The 19,501-nt window shown below is 37.5% G+C and overlaps 1 protein-coding gene and 2 pseudogenes across 2 annotated transcripts; 1 reads left to right on the forward strand and 2 right to left on the reverse strand.

Moving 5' to 3' along the window:
• The first annotated feature begins 346 nt into the window (after positions 1-346).
• On the forward strand, positions 347-12,211 carry LOC110058762 (uncharacterized; annotated as a pseudogene). The gene is made up of 12 exons (XR_016201632.1): positions 347-857; positions 1,480-1,632; positions 1,972-2,094; positions 2,863-2,928; positions 3,469-3,577; positions 4,134-4,324; positions 4,631-4,750; positions 5,769-5,879; positions 6,643-6,691; positions 7,275-7,389; positions 10,149-10,233; positions 10,654-12,211. The product of XR_016201632.1 is annotated as an uncharacterized LOC110058762 (transcript).
• Positions 8,257-9,353, reverse strand: LOC149104249 (uncharacterized; annotated as a pseudogene).
• On the reverse strand, positions 12,090-19,484 carry LOC149104250 (U5 small nuclear ribonucleoprotein 40 kDa protein-like). The gene is made up of 12 exons (XM_089272028.1): positions 19,251-19,484; positions 19,066-19,122; positions 17,925-17,997; positions 17,241-17,334; positions 16,597-16,762; positions 15,462-15,515; positions 15,114-15,182; positions 14,393-14,513; positions 14,069-14,151; positions 13,380-13,441; positions 13,087-13,190; positions 12,090-12,624 (listed from the first exon to the last, which is right to left on the reverse strand). The coding sequence occupies exons 1-12, from the start codon at positions 19,482-19,484 to the stop codon at positions 12,572-12,574; spliced, it is 1,170 nt and encodes a 389-aa protein (XP_089128154.1). The 3' UTR covers positions 12,090-12,571.
• Positions 19,485-19,501: the final 17 nt, after the last annotated feature.

Consider the following 19,501-nt stretch of genomic DNA (forward strand, 5'->3'; position numbering starts at 1 on the left):
AAGACGTCTGAAATTTTACAAAAGAATTCTTATTACAAGTTTCGCTTCCAAAAAAAGTACACTAACTAGCCAGTATCCTAAATTTCTCAAATGGAAATTTGCTTGTTGGATGGACGAAAAACTCCATTACATTTTTTAGCAGTCGGCAAATAAGCATTTCGGGGATTTTAGGGACCTTTTTTTGGGCTTTAATTTGGTCCACCGGTAGGGAAATGAGCATTTAACTGACTAGGAACTTAACAATAACGACTCACAAATAACTAGTTAAAAAATAAATGTTTTCTGAGTCTTTCTAGCCGATAAACGAAAACCCTTCGATAGAGATTTTTTTTTTTAACAAAACCTTCAGTTCATGCTACACCGGGATCGGGGGAGGGGTGGGGAATGCAGAACATTTCTGTGTCCTGAATTGTTATGTTGTTTCAACCTTTTTGTATCCGAAATAGAGCATTATACACTCAATAAATAATTTCATTTTAGTATTTGGACTAATTTTTGAACGTAACTGGACAAACGTAGTTAAAGAAAAAAACCTGTTTGAAGAACTTTTGGGGCGAAGTAAAATTTGTCCCCTCCCACTCCCCCTCGTAACCCAGTTGACATTGCTCATGATTCAGCAGTTTCATATCTTACGATCCGTTCACACTCGCTCAATATTAGTTAAATATTAGCTGTTAGAAGTTGAAGAAATGAAAACAAATAATCCAAGAGACATTCAAGGGTATCCAGCTACACAGTCAAGATGAAAGACTTCAAAAAATACGTCGCAAGAAAGGACGAAATTGATTTTTGTTTGGAAGAGAAGAGCGGCCATGTTGTTTATGTTCCCGCCAAAGGGAAATCTGACCAGGTTCCAGGTATTGTGCGGGCAAATTTCAAGTCTTGGTATTTTTTTGGCCACGTTGCAATTGTGGGTTAAGGAAGGGACCGTGGGTTGTTCTGATCTTTGACTGCAGTGTAAAATAAGCTAAAGCTATAGTTTACTCGAGCTCAGCTGTCCAGTTGCTGTAGAGTGCAATTCAAATAGCGTCAACCAGAATAGTCGCTTATTACTTTCGGAAAGAATTTGAGATATACTATTGATGAGTTTGACAAACATAGTGAAAGACCAACCAGCGTTAGCCCTTGGCCATTATCAAGAGGTGGGGGGAGGTTGGACCAGTGCTTCTTTGTAGCAGCTGAAGAGGAGGGCGTGGCGGGGGGGTGGGGGGCAGGGGGGGTTGAGGAGTGGGAGGGCTTGCATGGGTTTCTAGGCAATGGCAGATGTAGTTAAAGTACCTGGGATGCCTGTGTGGCTCCGAAGCTATTTACAAGCATCAGGCTAAAGAGGTGAACTTCAATCATCTGTGAAATAACTCTCTAATGGTAGGGGCGGGTCTAGCTTCCCTACGGCATCCATGTTTCAAGTCTAGTACCTCCTAACCACACAGTCACATTGTCTTCTATGACACTTTCTCTGTCTTTTCTTTTTTTTTTTAGCTGGATGTATCTTACACACTGAATGGTAAATCCAGTTTCGGTTTAAACCTGAACGGAATCAAGGACTATTTGTCTTCTTCAGATCATTATCCTTTAACTCTAGTTTTCAAACAACATGGGCAAGAAGATGTGAAAGGAAGGAAAAAGTTAACAGTATGTTTAAAAGCGTTAGCTAAATGTCATGTATATCAATTTCACTATGTGTAGACGTGGACCACTAAACTTGTGAAGACTTCACTTTAAATGTACCTAATTGCATTCACACACTGTAAATCATTTTTTAATTTCTCTCTTTTCTTCTTTGCTTATGTAAGTTGCTTGTGGCACTTGGGTGCCTCTAGAGCACAGCCCAGCCTCAGTGTTGATAAAAGTGGATATTTACTGAGCTGTGATTGCCCACCACTATTCACCTCTACTTACTGGTGAATATATAATTGTTAATTATATTCTTTGTACTATCAAAACTAATTTGGTTAATTTCTTTTTACACAGTATCCAGTCCCTGATGATTTCTTTGGAGAAATAACACCTTTAACACAAGATGAAATAGACCATTACACCAAGCTAGCACAGTCATGGGTCAAAGGACTATTAGATGCATCCACTTCTGATGAGGTAATCAGTAATATTATTATTTTGAATATTTCATAAATTGTACGTAAACAAAAAACTTCCATTTGCTGTGAAACCATGCCCAGATATTTAATCGGTGAACAGTTGCATCTGTTCTGAGAAGCAACTAGTTTTTCAAGAGCAACACGCAAGGAAAACTGTGAGCTTCAAGGAACAGACTGATAATATGGACCAAGAACAAATTATGGATGTTATTGTATTTATTATCTTTGAAATATTTTTCACGTACAGCACTAAGGCGCTTTTGAAAACAGTTTGGGGAACAACACCTGGATATTCCCCAGTTTTTTAGTGGGACAATTATTCAGTTACCATCAGGTAACTGAATAATTATTCAGTTACCTGATGGGTTTAGACGAATCAGGTGCGAGTGAAAATATTTGATTTCTCACCACATTACCATCATTGTGAGGAAAGAGCATTTAGCCAGTGATAGGGCCTCTCACATTTTCAAACTTTTGCAAAATTCTGAACTTTGTCGCACCTTGTGTTCGGTGAGCAGATTGTTTCCATGTTTTTGATCAACCCTCTGCCAGTTTTCAACTTAAGATAAATGAGGCTATTCATTTTCAGAGGGAACAACCCTCTTGGAATCAACAATATTAGCGGTAGACCATGTTAATGTAGAATTATCTCTTTAATTCTCACACGTTTATGCTTTGCTTCATTCTGTTCTTACTATTTATCACAATTAGCATTATTAGGTACTAGTTTTTATTAAATCTAATTTTATTCAGTTTTCTGCTTCAGGGTTTTCAGTATGTCTGCACCAAGAGTGATGTTGATATTTACCAAGGAACAAGACCTGGGAGTCAGGTACTTAACAGTACTTGTTTACAGTCAAACCAAGTGAAGCGTGGACCCCTCAAAATTACATTTAATGAATTGATTATTTGAATATTGAATCTGCTAGTTGTTTCAAGAATACAATAATGAATTGATTATTTGAATATTGAACCCTCTAGTTGTTTCAAGAATACAATCATAAATTGATTATTTGATTATTGAACCCGCTAGCTGTTTCAAGAATGCAGTATTTAATGAATTGATTATTTCAATACTGAACCGTTAGCTGTATTCTTGGAATGACTAGCGGGTTCACTGTACTCTTCAAATAATTGAATAATTAATGTAATCTTGAGGGGTACACTTTTGACTGTAATGCCATAACTTTTTTAAATTCATTTTATCATGTGTCAAAGATGGTCGTTGGCTTCAAGTGCCTGGTTTAGGTCAGGCTGTGTCTTTGTGATATTTATGGAAAGGAACAAAATACTTCTTATAAGTACAGAACCCCTCCCCATCTTGATAAAAGAAGAAAGTGTTTAATGATGGAGAAATATTTTCTTTCTCCAGCTTCATCTTATTCGTGGCAAGACTAGAGTGAAATCATCTAAAGAGGAGGCAAGAGCACTCATGATAGCGGCTACTACAGGAAGTTTCCGTCGTCTCTTCCACATGATAGGTTAGTGCACACATGAAACTACTTTAAAAGGCTGGAACTTGCAGTCTGTAACAGTCTATAGCTAGCTTAAGACTGATACTACTAAGTAGTCATATGTAGAATATTTAAGGATTATTCTGAGGTATAGTTTTATCAAATCAAACCACATCTTTCCTAAGCCCGCATTTGTTTATTTGGTCACATATAATTGTACTTAGCAACTTTCCAGAAGTCTCAGATGTGTGGAAACTAATAGCCCCATAAGTTTACATTTATTAATGTTGTTAGTAGGTCTCCTTTGTTTTCATTTCAACAAAATCTCTTTTAGTCAGTGCTTGATATTGTTGTCCTTGTACATTGTAATCCTAACACAAATACACTTGAGGAAGGAAATAGATTTACTAGATTTAATCTTTCTTTGCCATTTTATCACTGTTCGGCATTAAATGGCCGCAACTTTAGAGTACCTGTTGAGTCATTTGTTATAATCATAATTATTAATTATTTTTATTGATCCCTCGAAATGGACCTACTGTGCAACTCTACCACTACCTCAATAATTTTGCTTGTTCCCCAGATGTTCACTTTCAGGATGGTTTAGTACTTCATCAGTTTCCTGCTGGCTATAAAGTGCCTGAGGTACCCTTCTACTCCATAAAGTGGGCTGTAATGGGGTCACCGGGACCTGTTTGGGAAAGAGATGTGTGTTGGCTGGAATATGGAGACATATTCACTGATGAAGCAGGCAATGAAGTTGGATTTGGAGTGGTAAGTTAAGTTGTAATTATTTCTTCAGTTGGTGTTAAGTTTTTATATAATCATGCACTTCAGACCTCTTTTTCAGAATGATCTTTTTAAGCCTTTGAGATGCTAAATCTTTCAGGAACTAGTTAACACAGAAAAATTGACCTTGCATTTTTAGCATTTGCAAAGTTACATGTAAAAGTACGTAGCACTTGATTAAGTTAGCATACTTTCAAGTTTTTCTAGACTAACATTGATGTCCTTTGATTTATTTTTTTTATGTATTTTTATGGCTACCAACATTTATCAAGTTAATATGTCTTCCATTAGGGATCTTCGATTACCAGACCAGAGTGTCCCACTCTAGAGAATTACAAACTTATCAGAGCTGAAATCTTGCACACTGGATATGTTTTTAAGCATCGTGTTGATGACCCAGGATACATGGATGTTAGTACCAGTATGACATTAAATGGTTTTGATTTTAGAAATTTTGAGACTAATATTTCAACCAGTCAGTTATGTTAACCAATCAGACATTATACTGCTTTCAAGGTGCGACTCAGTGTTATGGCCTCATCCAGACGGAGTGGACTGCATGCGGAAAAAATACCTGTAGACATGTACTTGTAATGTGGTGAACATTGACATATGATTTAATGAGCTACAAACATTTGTCAGTAATTATTTAATATCTGAAGTCTCATGTTTTGTTGGTGAAGTTACTATCAGCATTGTTGTTATGGGACAGCTTCCCAGTAAAGCCCAGAGGAGCATCTCAAGAGGTGCTCTTTGATGTGATATGTACAATTTAATCTGGTATTTTATTTATGCCCTGCATAATGTTTTTTTGTATTTGCTGGAACAATTACAACAGTTACAATTAAACTTACACTACAGTTACAAAAAACAGTCTACGGAGTATGTATCTATGCATTACAATCTACACATTACATAAAACCAACTTACAGTGTGTTACTTACAGAAAAAAGGACTTTAACTAATGGCTTTGGGTTACATTGACATGCAATGTGACAGACACTATAGAAAAAAATACTAGTACACTAATTACAACACAATAATTATTACTAAAACATAATGTTGATAATTGACATGTAGAGCTCTGACTGAGACAAATAACGATCTGATGGAGTGATTAATCATCATAAAAATATGTCTGACCAAGTCACCAGAGCAAGACCAACAAGGGCCATTAGCATTCTCATCCCCTGAGGCCATGCTTCTTTTGGTCAGCACCAAGAATTGCGACCTCTGGTCAGACTTGGTTTTCTGAGCATGTGCACAGTATTTGTTTTGTATTCTCAGCCAATTAGATTTGTCAGACTTGATGGGAAGTTCATGAATCGTGGACTTCAGTTGTTGGACCAGCCCAGAGGTCTAGATTTTTGGTGTTTAAACCACATGTGGTCAACATTTTCCTTCTTTGTTTTAATTTGTCTTTTGCCAGGTAATCTATGTTATTCAAGCTGATCCTAAAGGTTGGATTCCGAAGTGGGCTGTCAACATGTTTGCTTGGCAGCAAGCACTGAATGTTGCACGGATAAGAAAGATCATAGAGGTACAAAGTTATTTTCAATCTAATTGATCTGTTTTCTCAGATATTTTTGATCTTGTGTCAGGTATTGATCATGGATGTCAGTTTACAGTCTGCATAATTCCTTTTTAAGTAGGGCAGGGTTAGTCCAGTGCACAAGGTTAATATTGATTTTACACGGCATTTTCACTCTGAATTCAAAATGTGGCAAATGTTTTTCATCCATGGATACATGACTGACTATGCTGCTGAGATTTGATATTACAACTTACAGTGATCGTCGACTTCGGATGAACATGCTGGTGAGATCTATTTGAAATTGCAACAATGACTGTCGATTTCGGATTTTTGAGGAAAACTCAGATAGCCTGGGATTGACATGATTATCATTGTGGCATCATTGGTTTAGAAAAAAAATCAGTTTTCATAATGTTTTTATGTCCATGTTAAAAAGCAAAGCCGGCATTTTCATATTCCTCCGGTTCATAGTCAGAGTGTTTTTGGTAGACAATTTCTCCAGGTTAGTGTGGATCGTGGGCCTAAACATGGAGAAAAAGCTGCATTTAATATTTTCAAATTTCTTTGGCATAGTGTGTAGAGGCCTGACAGAGCCAGTAGAGCATAATTAATATACATTGATTACCCTCCTCCTTTCAGTGTCTAAGCCTTCACATGATAGTGCTATTATGTTCACAAATTTCTATGTAATTAAATACTAGGTATTTAATTGATTAAAGAATTATATAATGAAATTGTATGAAATGAGTATTAATAATTACTTTTTCAGGGAACTCTAGAAGCCAAGCAAAGAATGGCACATCATGACAGACATGGTGGTATGTTCAACAGAATAAATTTTTTTCAAAATTAATTTACAGACACAATATAAATAGGAAAACTAAACAAAATGAAAGGAGGAAAATAGTAATATTAGACTGCCACCACCTTCAGCGCCATTCTGGTTGTCATTGTCCTCATCAAATTAAACTACATAATGTAACTTTCATGGCTCATTTACAGTTGTGGCTCTTTGCATGTCAGTAAATTTCATACCAGGGCTTGAAAAACGTGCCGTCCGGTTGTCCGGGACAAGTAGATTTTTCTTCTTGGCAAGTAGCTTTCATTCGTATCAGGCAAGTTGTCTTGCCACCCAAAGCATTAAAAGAGCAAACAAAGATTTGCCCAGGACCAGAAAAATTTGAGAGCTAGTTGTCCCAAGGGCAAGCTGGAATTCAAGTTTTTTTTTCTTTTTTTGAGCCCTGATACCCAGTGTCTCAATTACACAGCTTTGTGATCTAGTCCTGAAACGTAACTTAGGAACTAACTGATCATGTAGTACGCAGCTTAATTTTGTCTTGTTGGAAGTGTGAATTGCCACAATAATAGTTGATTTACATTAAATTCTCTTTACTGTTTTAGCTGAAGTGCGAGGAGTATTGATACCCCATGGTCAAACCCACACTGTCCACATGAAAGTGACACAACCCATCTCTCAGATTACATTTGGATTTTGTTCCAATCATTATGATATTGGGTAGGTACATGCTGTTGCACATGTTGTAGAGTGAACAGCCAGAGTTTCATGTCAGGAGATTTTGTCAGACTGGCTTTTTTTTCAAACAAGCAGGAGGAATTGAACCAGGCTTAACTATGTGAAAGCATGAGAGGCATAAATTGCACCTATTTAAGGTGGCTCTAAAGAGTTTCAAGCACTTATATTTGGATGGGTCGTTATAACTACTCTTTATCACTTGATGCTATAATCATGGTATCAAAAAACTGCTCAATCATTGGTGAACACGTTCCTATCATTTTCGTGGCACAACAGGTTACCATAGCAACAGTATGACCTCCTAAAAACACCTTTAATTACTGCTTTAGGGGCTTATAATTCAAAAACGGCATGGTGATATTTTTTTATAGTATCAACATTTGATAAGCATGATAAGACGCAACTTTTGGCAAAGTTTAAAAAAATTCTGTACATGGGGTTCAGAGCCACCTTAAATTTTCGAAAAATTAAGGTGGCTCTGAACCCCATGTACAGAATTTTTTTAAACTTTGCCAAAAGTTGCATCTTATCATGCTTATCAAAAGTTGATACTATAAAAAAATTTCACCGTGCCGTTTTTGAATTATAAGCCCCTAAAGCAGTAATTAAAGGTGTTTTTAGGAGGTCATACTGTTGCTATGGTAACCTATTGTGCCACGAAAATGATAAGAGCGTGTTCACCAATGATTGAGCAGTTTTTAAGTACCATGATTGTAGCATCAAGTGATAAAGAGTGGTTATAACGACTCATCCAAATCTAAGGGCCCGTTTACATGGAAAGAGGTGCCTCGGGGGGATTGGGGCACCCCACCTAGTACGGTTGAAGATACCGCGGTTCTACATGCAAGCTAGGGGCACCCTCTCCCCTAGGGCCAAGAGCTAATTTAAAGGGGTGGTCGCTAAGTTTAGTAAACAGACAAAATAGCGAATCGCAGACAAATTTCAGCGGCAAACGCAATTCTTGTCACTCTCTTATCTTTGGCCGCTGCTTTTCAGTTGTGTGGATTGATTTTAACATATTTAATTCTTGAAAAACATTGTCTTCAAATGGTTGGCTGTCAAATTGCTAACCAGTATGATATTGCCGTGGCCCGACTTCGAAACGCTCCGATTCCAAACGATAACGCAGTCGTGGCTGGTGATCCTCCCGAAATGTCTGTCAAAAAATCGTAATACTCTTTCACAATGCGCCCGCTCCCGCTTCGTGAGCCTTTGTTAACGGCGTTGCGATAATCTTGCCTTAAAGCCTTGGCTTTTCCTTGATTCTGGAACACCCACTCTTTATTAGCGCCTTTTCTGCCTCACTTTCCGAAATGTATTTGTTGTGTTCTTCCTTGTTCATATTCTTGAGCTCTTTTTCTGGGAGAGTGACTTCCTCTGGACCAAAATCTAATGGGTAATGACGAGCCATGCATTTTCGCACCGCAGCATACAAAGAGCAAGATCTACTTCAAAATCAATTCCTTTGAAGTTACAATTTGTCTTATAATTGTTTATGTACTTCAGAAGATCTTCCACTTTATCGTCCGTCCATGCAAACTTCTTAACCTTCTTGCTTACTGCCTGCTTTTGCATTTTTTTACGTTTCTTGGTCGAAGCTTCATTTGAACACGTGCCAGTCTTCGCGGCTTCTTCTTCATGACAGGCGAGCGCTTGCTCTCCATCTCCGTCTTTGCCGCTTTCCAGTTGGTCGTTGAATTCTAACTGCTCCTGGTTTTGATCTTCCTCCTCGTATTCTAAGCTTTTCTGCAGCTGATAGCGGCGAAATAATTCACCTTTAGAAATGCTGTTCGTAGCCATGTTGAATTCTTACTGAAATTTCGCGCCTTTTACTTGGTGGTCAGCGGCCTTATCATAACAAGACATAGCCCTAGCCCCCCGAGCCAGCCCTACCGTTTCGTTCTACATGGGCTTATGTCAACAAAAGTCAACCCTAGCCCCTAGGGGCACCCCACCTTCAAGGTAGGGTAACCCTACCCCCTAGGGGCACCCTATCTCGCATGTAGAACGAACCGCATAAAACAAAAGAGAAGGGAAACCCTACTACATAGGGTGCCCCTATCCCCCCGAGGCAACCTCCTCCATGTAAACGGCCCCTAAGTGTTGGAAACTGTTTAGAGCCACCTTAATATTAATAAAATCTATCAAATGTTATGTATTTTATGTCACTATTTGGAACCAGCAATTGGCAGGGTTTAATTTTGATTTTAATTCCGGACCAGAGCCATAAATATCACTTGTTAAACAATTGCTGTGATCAAGCATCAACATATCAGATTAAGACAGCCATTGATAAAATTTTATTTTTTATTTTTCTCAAGTCAGGATGTTAACAAAATTTATGAGTTTGTATGGCATCTTGTTATCAAATTTTGCACTTTTAGTGGAGCCAAATCACGTTATAGGTAGTCAGTTGTAGCTGTTACAAATATAAAATGTCTAGAAGTGGTTAGGGCCATCACGAAATCTTGTTGCTTATGGTTAAATTTTATTATTTTTTTTAGTAATGTTGTTTATGGATGAACAGGGAGGTAAATGACTGGAAATACATGTACTATTTGAAATTATTAATACTGACCTGTCAGTATGTACACACTTTAGTGTGGGCCAGAGGGTTGGCTAAGTAACTGACATTGATACTTTGAGAAGTTTTACACTGATGTCTGGCCCGTAGATGATTAATTTTGCATTATAATTGTATTAATTAACATTTTGGCATATTGTGTTAAAAATTGTTTCAGCTGTTATGTGTCAGGCTTACCAACAGAAAGAGAGTGGAGCAAAAGTAAAAGATATAGTGCCCATGTTACACCAGTAAACGGAATGGTGGGTACTGATACACTTTCATGTAGACCTTGATTCTCATAACATAGCAGGTGAAATTCCATGTGTACCAGTACACACTCAATGAAGACGTGGAGTAATTTTTACAAGACTATAATACTGGAAGTTATTTTTGAACCGAGTTGCTTGTGTAGTTTTACCCTTGAACACAGAGATAAACATTTCCCAGTATTCATTAATTCTGAACTCCATTTAATGAATATACATGTAACATATAATTATGATTATTTAAGGGGGCCAAAGTGGGCCAAAGTAGCCTTACTCTGACTGTTTACAGTAGTTATACAATCAAAAATGTTTCTTGTTTTTGCCCAGTTGATATTTGTCCATAACTTTATGTTTTCCCATGGGAGATGAAGACTCTCCTGACAGTGTTGATTTTTTTGGTTAAATTCTCCTCAGGTGCTGGCAGCAGATGCAGGAGAATATTGTTTGGTGTTTGATAACTCTTACAGTTGGTTCAAATCCAAACAGATTTATTACTGGTACCATGTGGCTTGTGGTGACAAATCAACCTGCTCGTAACATGTTCAGTTTCAAGACAACAGGCATTTTATGTAGTTTCTTGTCCCTGCATACTTGACAGATTGAGTGTTGGCTGCATGTAATTATTAGATAGGCTGGCATTTATTATAAATTATTTAAATTTATTATTTGTTATTACCATAGCATACTCAAAGTATACTTCTAAGTCATGGGAGGAAAAATTGCTGTTGATGATAATTTTAAAACAAATTTCTCAAAATTAGGAAATTAGAAATTAGGTCTTTTTCAATTTTTACTTTGGAAATATTTAATATTTTTTGTAGGACATTTTAGTGTATCATTTTTAGTTTTTTTAGTCTACGATGTATTGCTAAACCCTTATAGTATTAGCAACAACCAGTCAATAACAAGTAAACCAGAAGTATTTGCGGGACAGTGCAGTAATAGTGTACTCTAAAAAATATATTTGTAAATGAATGAGCGCATAGAAAAACAATCATTATCCATATTTTCCTTTGAAATTGGGACTCATACAGGCTGTGGTAGGCACATTGGCTTCATGGTTAGAGTGCTCACCTCCGGATGGAGCTGTCCGGGTTTGAGTCCTGGCGGTGAACATTGTGTTCATGGGCAAGACACTTTATTCTCACAGTACCCCTCTCCACCCAGGTGTATAAATTTTTGGGTACCAGCAAATTTAATACTTGGGGTTACCCTGTGATAGACTAGCATTACATCCATATTTGCATCCTAGTGGCTTCATGCTACATGTAGATAGAAACCAGAGATTTGCACTGGCCTGATAGGCCACTTGTCTTGTATTTGGACTTAACTTACAGTACCTTCTCATAGAAGCTATCATAATGCAAGTAATTGGGAGGTTTTTCATTTTTTATTATGTTTATTATTGTTATTTTTTATCCAAGGTCAAGAACAAAGTAATTAAAAAATACTTTGCAATATTTTTCTGCAGGCAGAAGATACCTTTATTTTGGATTTTGTTTAAGTCCTTTCTAACTTTTTTTTTCCATATGTTGGTAGGATGTATGCATGCACTGCCATCGACTGAGCACCGAACATCAACTTGTGATAAGTATACAACAGAGATTGTAAAAACAAACCAAAGAGTCAGTATGGGATAACCATTCAATATTAAAACAAGGCTACCTGTAGTCACAGACCAATCTCTGCATCATTCAATAAGGACAGTTACATGTATGTAAAAGTCAAAATAATGCGAACATTAAGTTACCGGTAACTAAGTATACACTGTATGGTTGTGAAGTTTTTTTCCAGAGCTAAAATTATTCATACATTCACTTGGCTACATTGCTCAATAAAAGGGCATTCAATTAATCAAAACATGTAGTTTACTTTATTTACATTCACATGCCATGTAAAAACAAAGCTTGTTGCATCAACAAGGCTCATGTGGTAACTGTTTTAAATAAAACTTGTTTACAAGTACAAAGAATGAGTTTCTTTCTCTTAGTCTGTAGTGAGGTTGTTATCAGTCTGTTATTTTGATTGTGATCAGCAACTACCTTCTCAAGACATCAAAGGGGAGTCCAGTAAATGGGTGTTGCAAATAAAGCAACCCATCTACAAATTTAATATTTTTTGCTATGATACACAGTCAAACTCACACAACTATAAGCAAGGCAAATATATAAAAACAGTTAGGAGAATTTGCATCTTAAGCTCTGGGCTTAGGAGATGAAAACAAAAATTGTATGAAAGCAGTAGGAACCACATTTTCAACAAATGTGTACAGTCTATGAGATTCTGTCCACCACATTCTTCGGTGCGTGACTGTTAATAGCTAGTTTCCAAATCATGCTTGTAGCTCTCCAAGGTATATTTTCTTGTCACTTCCACATGACATTACTGCAACAGAAAAAATGATTTCAGTAAAACTTGGCTGGTTATGATTCTTCATTTTATGGTACAAGCCATAACAGTTTATTAGCCTCCGGTGGCAGGTCTTCTTGTGTATTCTTGTTACTTCGAGTAGGCTCAGAAGCTGGAATGTTCAATAAGCATGTTCTATTTCATATCACTATGCTGAACGTTTTTGCAAAATCCCTTCCAGCTTAATTGTAAGTCAATAATGTTTTCCTCAATTCCTTCTAATGATAGCCCCCGCCTCCCAAAAAGGAATGAAGTCACCAAAAAGACAATAGATTTTGAACAAAATTTGAATACATGTACATTGTCTGGAGACAAGTCACAAGATAGTCACTCAAGTTTCAGGAAATAAGTGTTATTAACATAATCTATGACAAAACACAACAAAAATAAATTAATTATTTAACAAACAAACCAAAGGGCACGGTAGATTTTACTTACAAATTAATTCATTAGGATGAAAGTCAACATCATTTACTGATCCATCATGTCCAGGAAGCTTATAGAGAATTCTTCTAGAATTTGTATCCCAAACATAGACAAATCTAAAGGAAAAACAACAAATTTGACTGTAATTTTAAGTACATGTACCATGTTTAATTGCATGCTTATTACAATAAGAATTAAATTCCAAGTAAATGTGTTCAACCCCTACTCCAGGTCTAGAAGTCACACTATACACATTTTTGTCTAGTTCAGTTTCTGCACATAAATGTATGACTAATGTAGTTTACCTGTCAGCTGATCCAGATGATATCATGAGCCCATCAGGAGACCATGAGCACTTGATCAAATTCTGGAATGTGAACCAAAAGAAAATTTATGATGCATTTATAATTTGAACCCTCCTCAACCAAACAATTCACTCTCAAAACCTCGTGGCTACAGTGTGTACATATGTACCTAATATTATCATAACTAATTTTATACGGGTGAAGCCATCGCAAGTGTAGGTCTTGAGATCCCAAGAGCTATCCATGCTGACTTCGGCATTGGCCCCAGCCTCCTACAGAGATGCTCTTTAGGTTCGTCATGCAATCTTCCTCTCCTATGTGAGCTCATCACACAATCCTCCTCCCCCACATGGGGAAGAAGATTGCATGACAAGGAAGATTGTGTGACGAGCCTACAGAGCATCTGAATAGGAGGCCATATTAGTCCCTGGTTGCTATATAAGGGGCTCAGTCATGTCGGGGTTTTTTCACTTCATGTTAGGTTTTTTGAAATTCCGAATCACCTGTATCTGCATTCATGAGTGGACCCTCACCCACCTGCCCCACCCCCCAGCTCCCCCTTCCTGCAATGAATTTCTAGATGCATAAAGAGAACCAAAGTAATGACAAAAGTCACTTAATACATACAGAACATTTCTAATCAGTAATTTTGTCAAATAATAGGTTTACATTAATTAATGTTTAAGTACCTTTTCAAAGTTATGCTGAGCCCCAGTGAAGACTTTCAAACATCTTTCCAGAGGAGCAAATGGACGAATGTCCCACATGCGAACTGAATTGAACAACAAACAACCCAAGATTCTTTATATTAATTAACATCTCTATTGCTTACAGTTCCGTATCTTTTGTCAAAGTCATTCAACATGCCCACTGCATGATGACCAAGAATAAAAGGGAAGTGGTGAGACAAACATATATCATCACATACTTCATGTACAAAGCATGAAGTATGTGAACCTGTATACTACATGTAGGCGAGTTTTCATTATTGGAATCCACTGCAAGTTACCAACCTGTGTTATCCATAGCATTGGAGAGAATAAAAGAACCATCAGGACTTAGTCGAAGACCAGTGACCGTGTCGGTGTGACCAGACATCTTGTATAACACATCATTTTTCCTAAGATCCCATACCTGGTAACAAGTTGAAATGATTTAAAATCAAAGAATACCGAGTGTGATCATTATGGTGTACATGTGTCTATAGACAACCAATACAGGATAATCACTGAAATCAAAATTCATTACTAGACCAACCTTTCTATTTGCTACATGTATGTTTACGTGTGCACACTGACTTGACTTAAAGGAGCTAAATGTACGTCACAGATTGTGCATATTGAAAAGTTTAGCCTAAAATTTTCAACTTTGTCATTTGTAATTCATGTTAATCTTCTCCATCCGTAACCATCCTTGTTCCTTTATGGTTTAATCTTCTCTCTTTTAATCAGTGTTATATACTATCTCTAGTTGGTAAACTACACTATTTTCAGCTTTTCTTCAATTTAAGGTACCGGTAATTTTGTATCTGGCCAAAATAACTCCAAATACTGTGACTGAGCAGCCTCCTTTTAAAAGCTGAACTACATCCCATTTCCTAATTCACAGAGCTGGACAGCTTTGATTAATATTATTTTTCTATCTGAACCTTGGGATATTTGGAACAGACTAGTTACTGTACAATTCTAAGTTTGTTGTTGCAGTTGTTCTCCTGAATGTCAAATTATGAGTCACCTTTATTTCATTGTCTATTCCACCAGAAAGAACTTGATCACTAGTGTCATTAAATGAAACCGCAGTTACCTGTAGATGGCCACAAATGAACAAACAGAAAAAGAAAGTCATGATTAACTTTTTAACAAAACTAACAGCTGCATAATTATCATAGTATAATATTGTATAGATCACAACATGGAAAGCATCCTTATCAAATCCTTTAGAGAAATTTTCCTTGTTTAAATTCAATATCAACTTATCACACATCAGACCAGGACTGATACATAATTAATTTAGTTATGTGTATATTTACATGGTTGTGGCACACCGATGTAACCAGAAACTAACTAAAGGCAGGCCACTCACTTGATAAATGTTCTGGAATGTTTGTGCACATCCTCTTTTTCTTGTATCCCACAACTGCAAACAAGAGCACAAACTGAAGATTTCATTGCAGTGTGTGACCCTTGGTTTGACACAAAAAAGATAGCATTTAAGGGGCCATTTTAAAAGGTCTAAAGATTGTTCAGTTGGAAAAAACATTTGTCAAATCTAGCATGCACTCATATTGGGTTATTTACCAATGGATGTAATTATGGGAATGGCCAATTGAAATCCAAATGTCACCTGGCAGATGACAATTAAAAAAGGGAATTGAGAAACATCAAGTTTCTTGGGAAAACAAGCCTCACTGTTTCCCTCGGACCAGTAATTAAGTTTATACACACGAGTTAGTGGAACTCCACCATATGGCCACCCCATTACCACCACCACTGCATTTTTACGCCCACTGTATTTTTGCCCAACAAAAGCTTAGTCAGTTCTTTTCTTATTTTAAGGTCACTCCACTGAAATAGAACCTGCACTGAGATTTTTGTGAAATTTTGCCTACTGATTGTTTATATCATAGGAACTTAAATTTTGAAATAAAAATGACGGGTCCCCTTGTTCGTTTAGGAGCAAGAGCACCTTGTTTAAACCCAATAAATCCTTATAATAGCACCATGATTGTAGTCACGATTGCTTGCTAAATTCACATTTCCAACGATTGTTTTTTGTTCTACTCTGAGAATTGGCCCATATTTATTTTCCACAGAGAAATTTATTACTCAATTCAAAACAACAGAAAAAAAATGATAGGTCACCATACTCATTTGCGAGAAAATGACGATTTACCTCTATGGCAAGGTCCAGCTGTAAAGAAAAAGCCTCCATTTTTTAATGTGCGTGCGCTAATCACATGTGAAATTAGACGCAGTAGGGATGTGCAATGCAATACTGCCACCCTGTGAAAATGGCCAGATTAACAGGGTTCAATACAGCCAGATTAACAGGGTTCAACCCCTTCAATATGACCACCCTATTAGTATGGCCAGATTAACAGGGTTCTACTGTATTTTGCCGAACATTCTTTAGAATTCATACTCTGCGACTGTGATTTATGTAGTTCTACAATAATATTTCACAGTTGTTAGCAATTTGTTTCTCAGATGCCACCCACCTTTACAGTACAGTCATCAGCTCCACTCACAATGTACTGTGGACCTCTTCTTGAAGGAAAACAACTGTTTACGAATGAACTGTGGCCTTTTAACTTTTTGATTCTTGTTCCTGTTTCATAATCCCAGATACCCAGTGTCTTGTCTGTGGATGCTGTAAACATGGTACTGTAAACCACAACAAAGCATATGGCTGGACAGATTGTCATTGAGTACTGCAGGAATTATTTCACACCAGGAATGACAATGTCAAGTACCACAACATTCTGATTTGAAGGTCTCAGAAGAGTGGTTTTCAATTCAGTGTCGAAAGTAATTATAAGACAGTTACTTTGGTTTTGGTTTTGGCTCTGGTTTTACGACAGTTTGAGATTGGCTGAGTAGTCTGATTGGCAAGTACAGCGTCTGCTGTAATTGGTTTTATGACACTCAATTGAAAACAGCTCTAAGCCCCCACTTTTGACATAAGACCTCAAATTTCAGGCCACAAATGTCCTCTGATTTCAAGCCCCCTCCCATCCCAAGTACATGCACAATATAAACTTGTGGATTACACTGCTGTAGTCCTCTAAAGGAGAATTCGTAAGCTCTAGCTAGACCAGAAGGAGGATACTGGGTTTAAATCGCTGAGAGGATTATTCCTCACCTTCCGTCCAAAGAGAAATGTATTTCCATGACAGCCCCAGTATGACCTTTAAGGACGGCAAAATTCTCACATTCTCCATACACATTCCAAAGATCTGAAAGGTACAAAATTCAATATAAAAATACACATGGTCAATAGTGTAATTTACAATAAATTATTATTAGGGGATCAGTATTGGTAAACCACAAAAGCCGATAACTAGTATAAGGTGCGAGCTAGAATGACAGGGCAGCTGGCCACTCTTTACAACATTTAATGGTACATCTGGAAACTTTGAAAGGGCAAGTTTCCCAACACTGCAGTCTGCAGTCCACAGTTCATAAGGTCAAGTCTGTACGAGCCAAGTGTCCCATCAGGCTTATTCTTATCCCAGTTTCAGTAGCATGAAGTGACTAGGAGTATTTCTAATCCCCCCTGGATAGGATGCTAGTCTATCACAGGGTTACCCCAGCATTGAGCTCACCGATACCAAAATGTACACCTGGGTGGAGAGAGGCACTGTGAGAGTAAAGTGTTTTGTGCAAGAACACAATGCTCCCGGCCAGGACTCGAGCCCAGACCATTCAATCCAAACTTGAGCATTACTAGCCATGAGGCCACCGCACCTCCCGCGACAATTGATAAGGCAGAGAGTTATTATTATGATAACACAAATGTATTATATGCATATCTGTTGCAACTTACAAATAAGTCGATCAAATCCTGCAGAAGCCAGTGTGTCTCCAGCAGGGTGAAATCTTGCAGTAAAAATCTCTCCCTAAATGTGGAATAAAACAACAAATTGATACGTGATCACAGGTCTTGTCAGAGTTTAATAATCTATATATTAAGCTTAACCATTGAGTAATATGACTTTTGTTACTCTTAGTACCATGTAGTCCTGTTATACCTGTCAACTCTCATTCCTTCAGCATTTCTCACAGACACTTCACAGTGTATGGAGGTCTACAATGTTGATCTCATACCTACTCATCCCTACAGACATTTTAACTCAACCCCGGCTGAAGAAATTTGAAAAAAAAAACCCAAAAAACCCCCGTAAACTTGAACCAATAGAAGAAAAGAAAAGTTTTACTAAGTCATTGTGCACTTCTCCCAATTCTCAAATTTTCATGGGAAAAGTGCTAACAATAGCATTTTTTTGGGGGCAAAACACATCATTCTTAAAACTAGGACCAGGAAATGCTCAAAACGTCTGCTGAAATCTTCCAAGTGTCCTCAATAATCTTCAAAAGTCTTCTGATATGTTTGGGTCCTCCTTAAAAAACTCGGTACTCCCAAGATGAAAATGATAAATCTTACAATACACATTTGGGATCGCAAAAAGTTGTCCCACAGTATGGGTAGTTAGTGTACAAAGATACACAAACCAAAATCAGCTAAAATATAGGTTAACAGTACATGGATATATGAACACAGTGTGACTAGAAAATAACCAGAAGTGTAGCAGCTCTCTAAGCTGCTATTGTTTTATTACTGTAGCAGCTGTTATTGTTTTGGGGCTACGGCCACTGTTTCTGTTGTTTGTTCTACTGTCCGCTCAAAGGATATCAGGTGAGACCTTACGAGAGCTTCTCTCCAACCCTAAACAACCAGCCAGGCTTGAACACGAATTGAAATAAGTTATTTTAGGACGATTAAAAGGTAAAATAATGTCTTAAATATATGAAGGAATGGTTATAAGGGTGTCGAGATACATGTAAGCTTAAAAGATACAAGATGCAATCACACACGCATGATTTGTGAACCACAAGCTTTCGAACTGTACTACTTTCTTCAGTTCTGTCTAATATAATTGAATGAATGGAAATCAAAACATACAAACCTCGTGTCCACTGAGCAGCATGATAGGGGCCTCAAGGCTAGAGGTTCTTTGAGGAAGCTGGCATGACAATTATCGGCAAAAGATAAATTTAATCACTGGTCAATAACGACCGACAGGGCGAGCACGTGTAATAAACAATTCCAACATCAAAATCAGCCAAAGAAGCTAAATATATCTGTACATACCGCTTGTATGGTTCCTCCTTGGTTTGCTAAAGCTACTTCATGCTGCTTCGGTTTTTTCACAGGAACAAGAGCTCCGCTATTCTCACTGACGAATTTTCGCTTGGTCGCCATTTTGACAAAGGTCGCTTGGTGCGAGGAAACTCGCGGGCTCAATGAAAGAAAGAAGCTGCGTTGTGTAAGAACAATTGAAATGAGCCCATACTCCAAATAACAAAAAATTGCGGGCTCAAGCATACTCTTCCGCGACTCCC

This window comes from Orbicella faveolata, unplaced genomic scaffold (assembly GCF_042242905.1).
Source record: "Orbicella faveolata isolate gen_17 unplaced genomic scaffold, um_ofav_v1 contig_34, whole genome shotgun sequence".
Taxonomy (NCBI): Eukaryota; Metazoa; Cnidaria; class Anthozoa; order Scleractinia; family Merulinidae; genus Orbicella; species Orbicella faveolata.

What these genes read in the sequence shown, in the direction of transcription:
- LOC149104250 (XM_089272028.1), bottom strand. Translation starts at nt 19,484, where the DNA reads ATGCTTGAGCCCGCAATTTTTTGTTATTTGGAGTATGGGCTCATTTCA. An exon ending in CATTCCAGAACATTTATCAA is followed by an intron (nt 15,183 to 15,461) that starts GTGAGTGGCCTG and finishes GGCCATCTACAG; the next exon opens with GTAACTGCGGTTTCATTTAA. An exon ending in TCATCTGGATCAGCTGACAG is followed by an intron (nt 13,191 to 13,379) that starts GTAAACTACATT and finishes TTTTTCCTTTAG; the next exon opens with ATTTGTCTATGTTTGGGATA.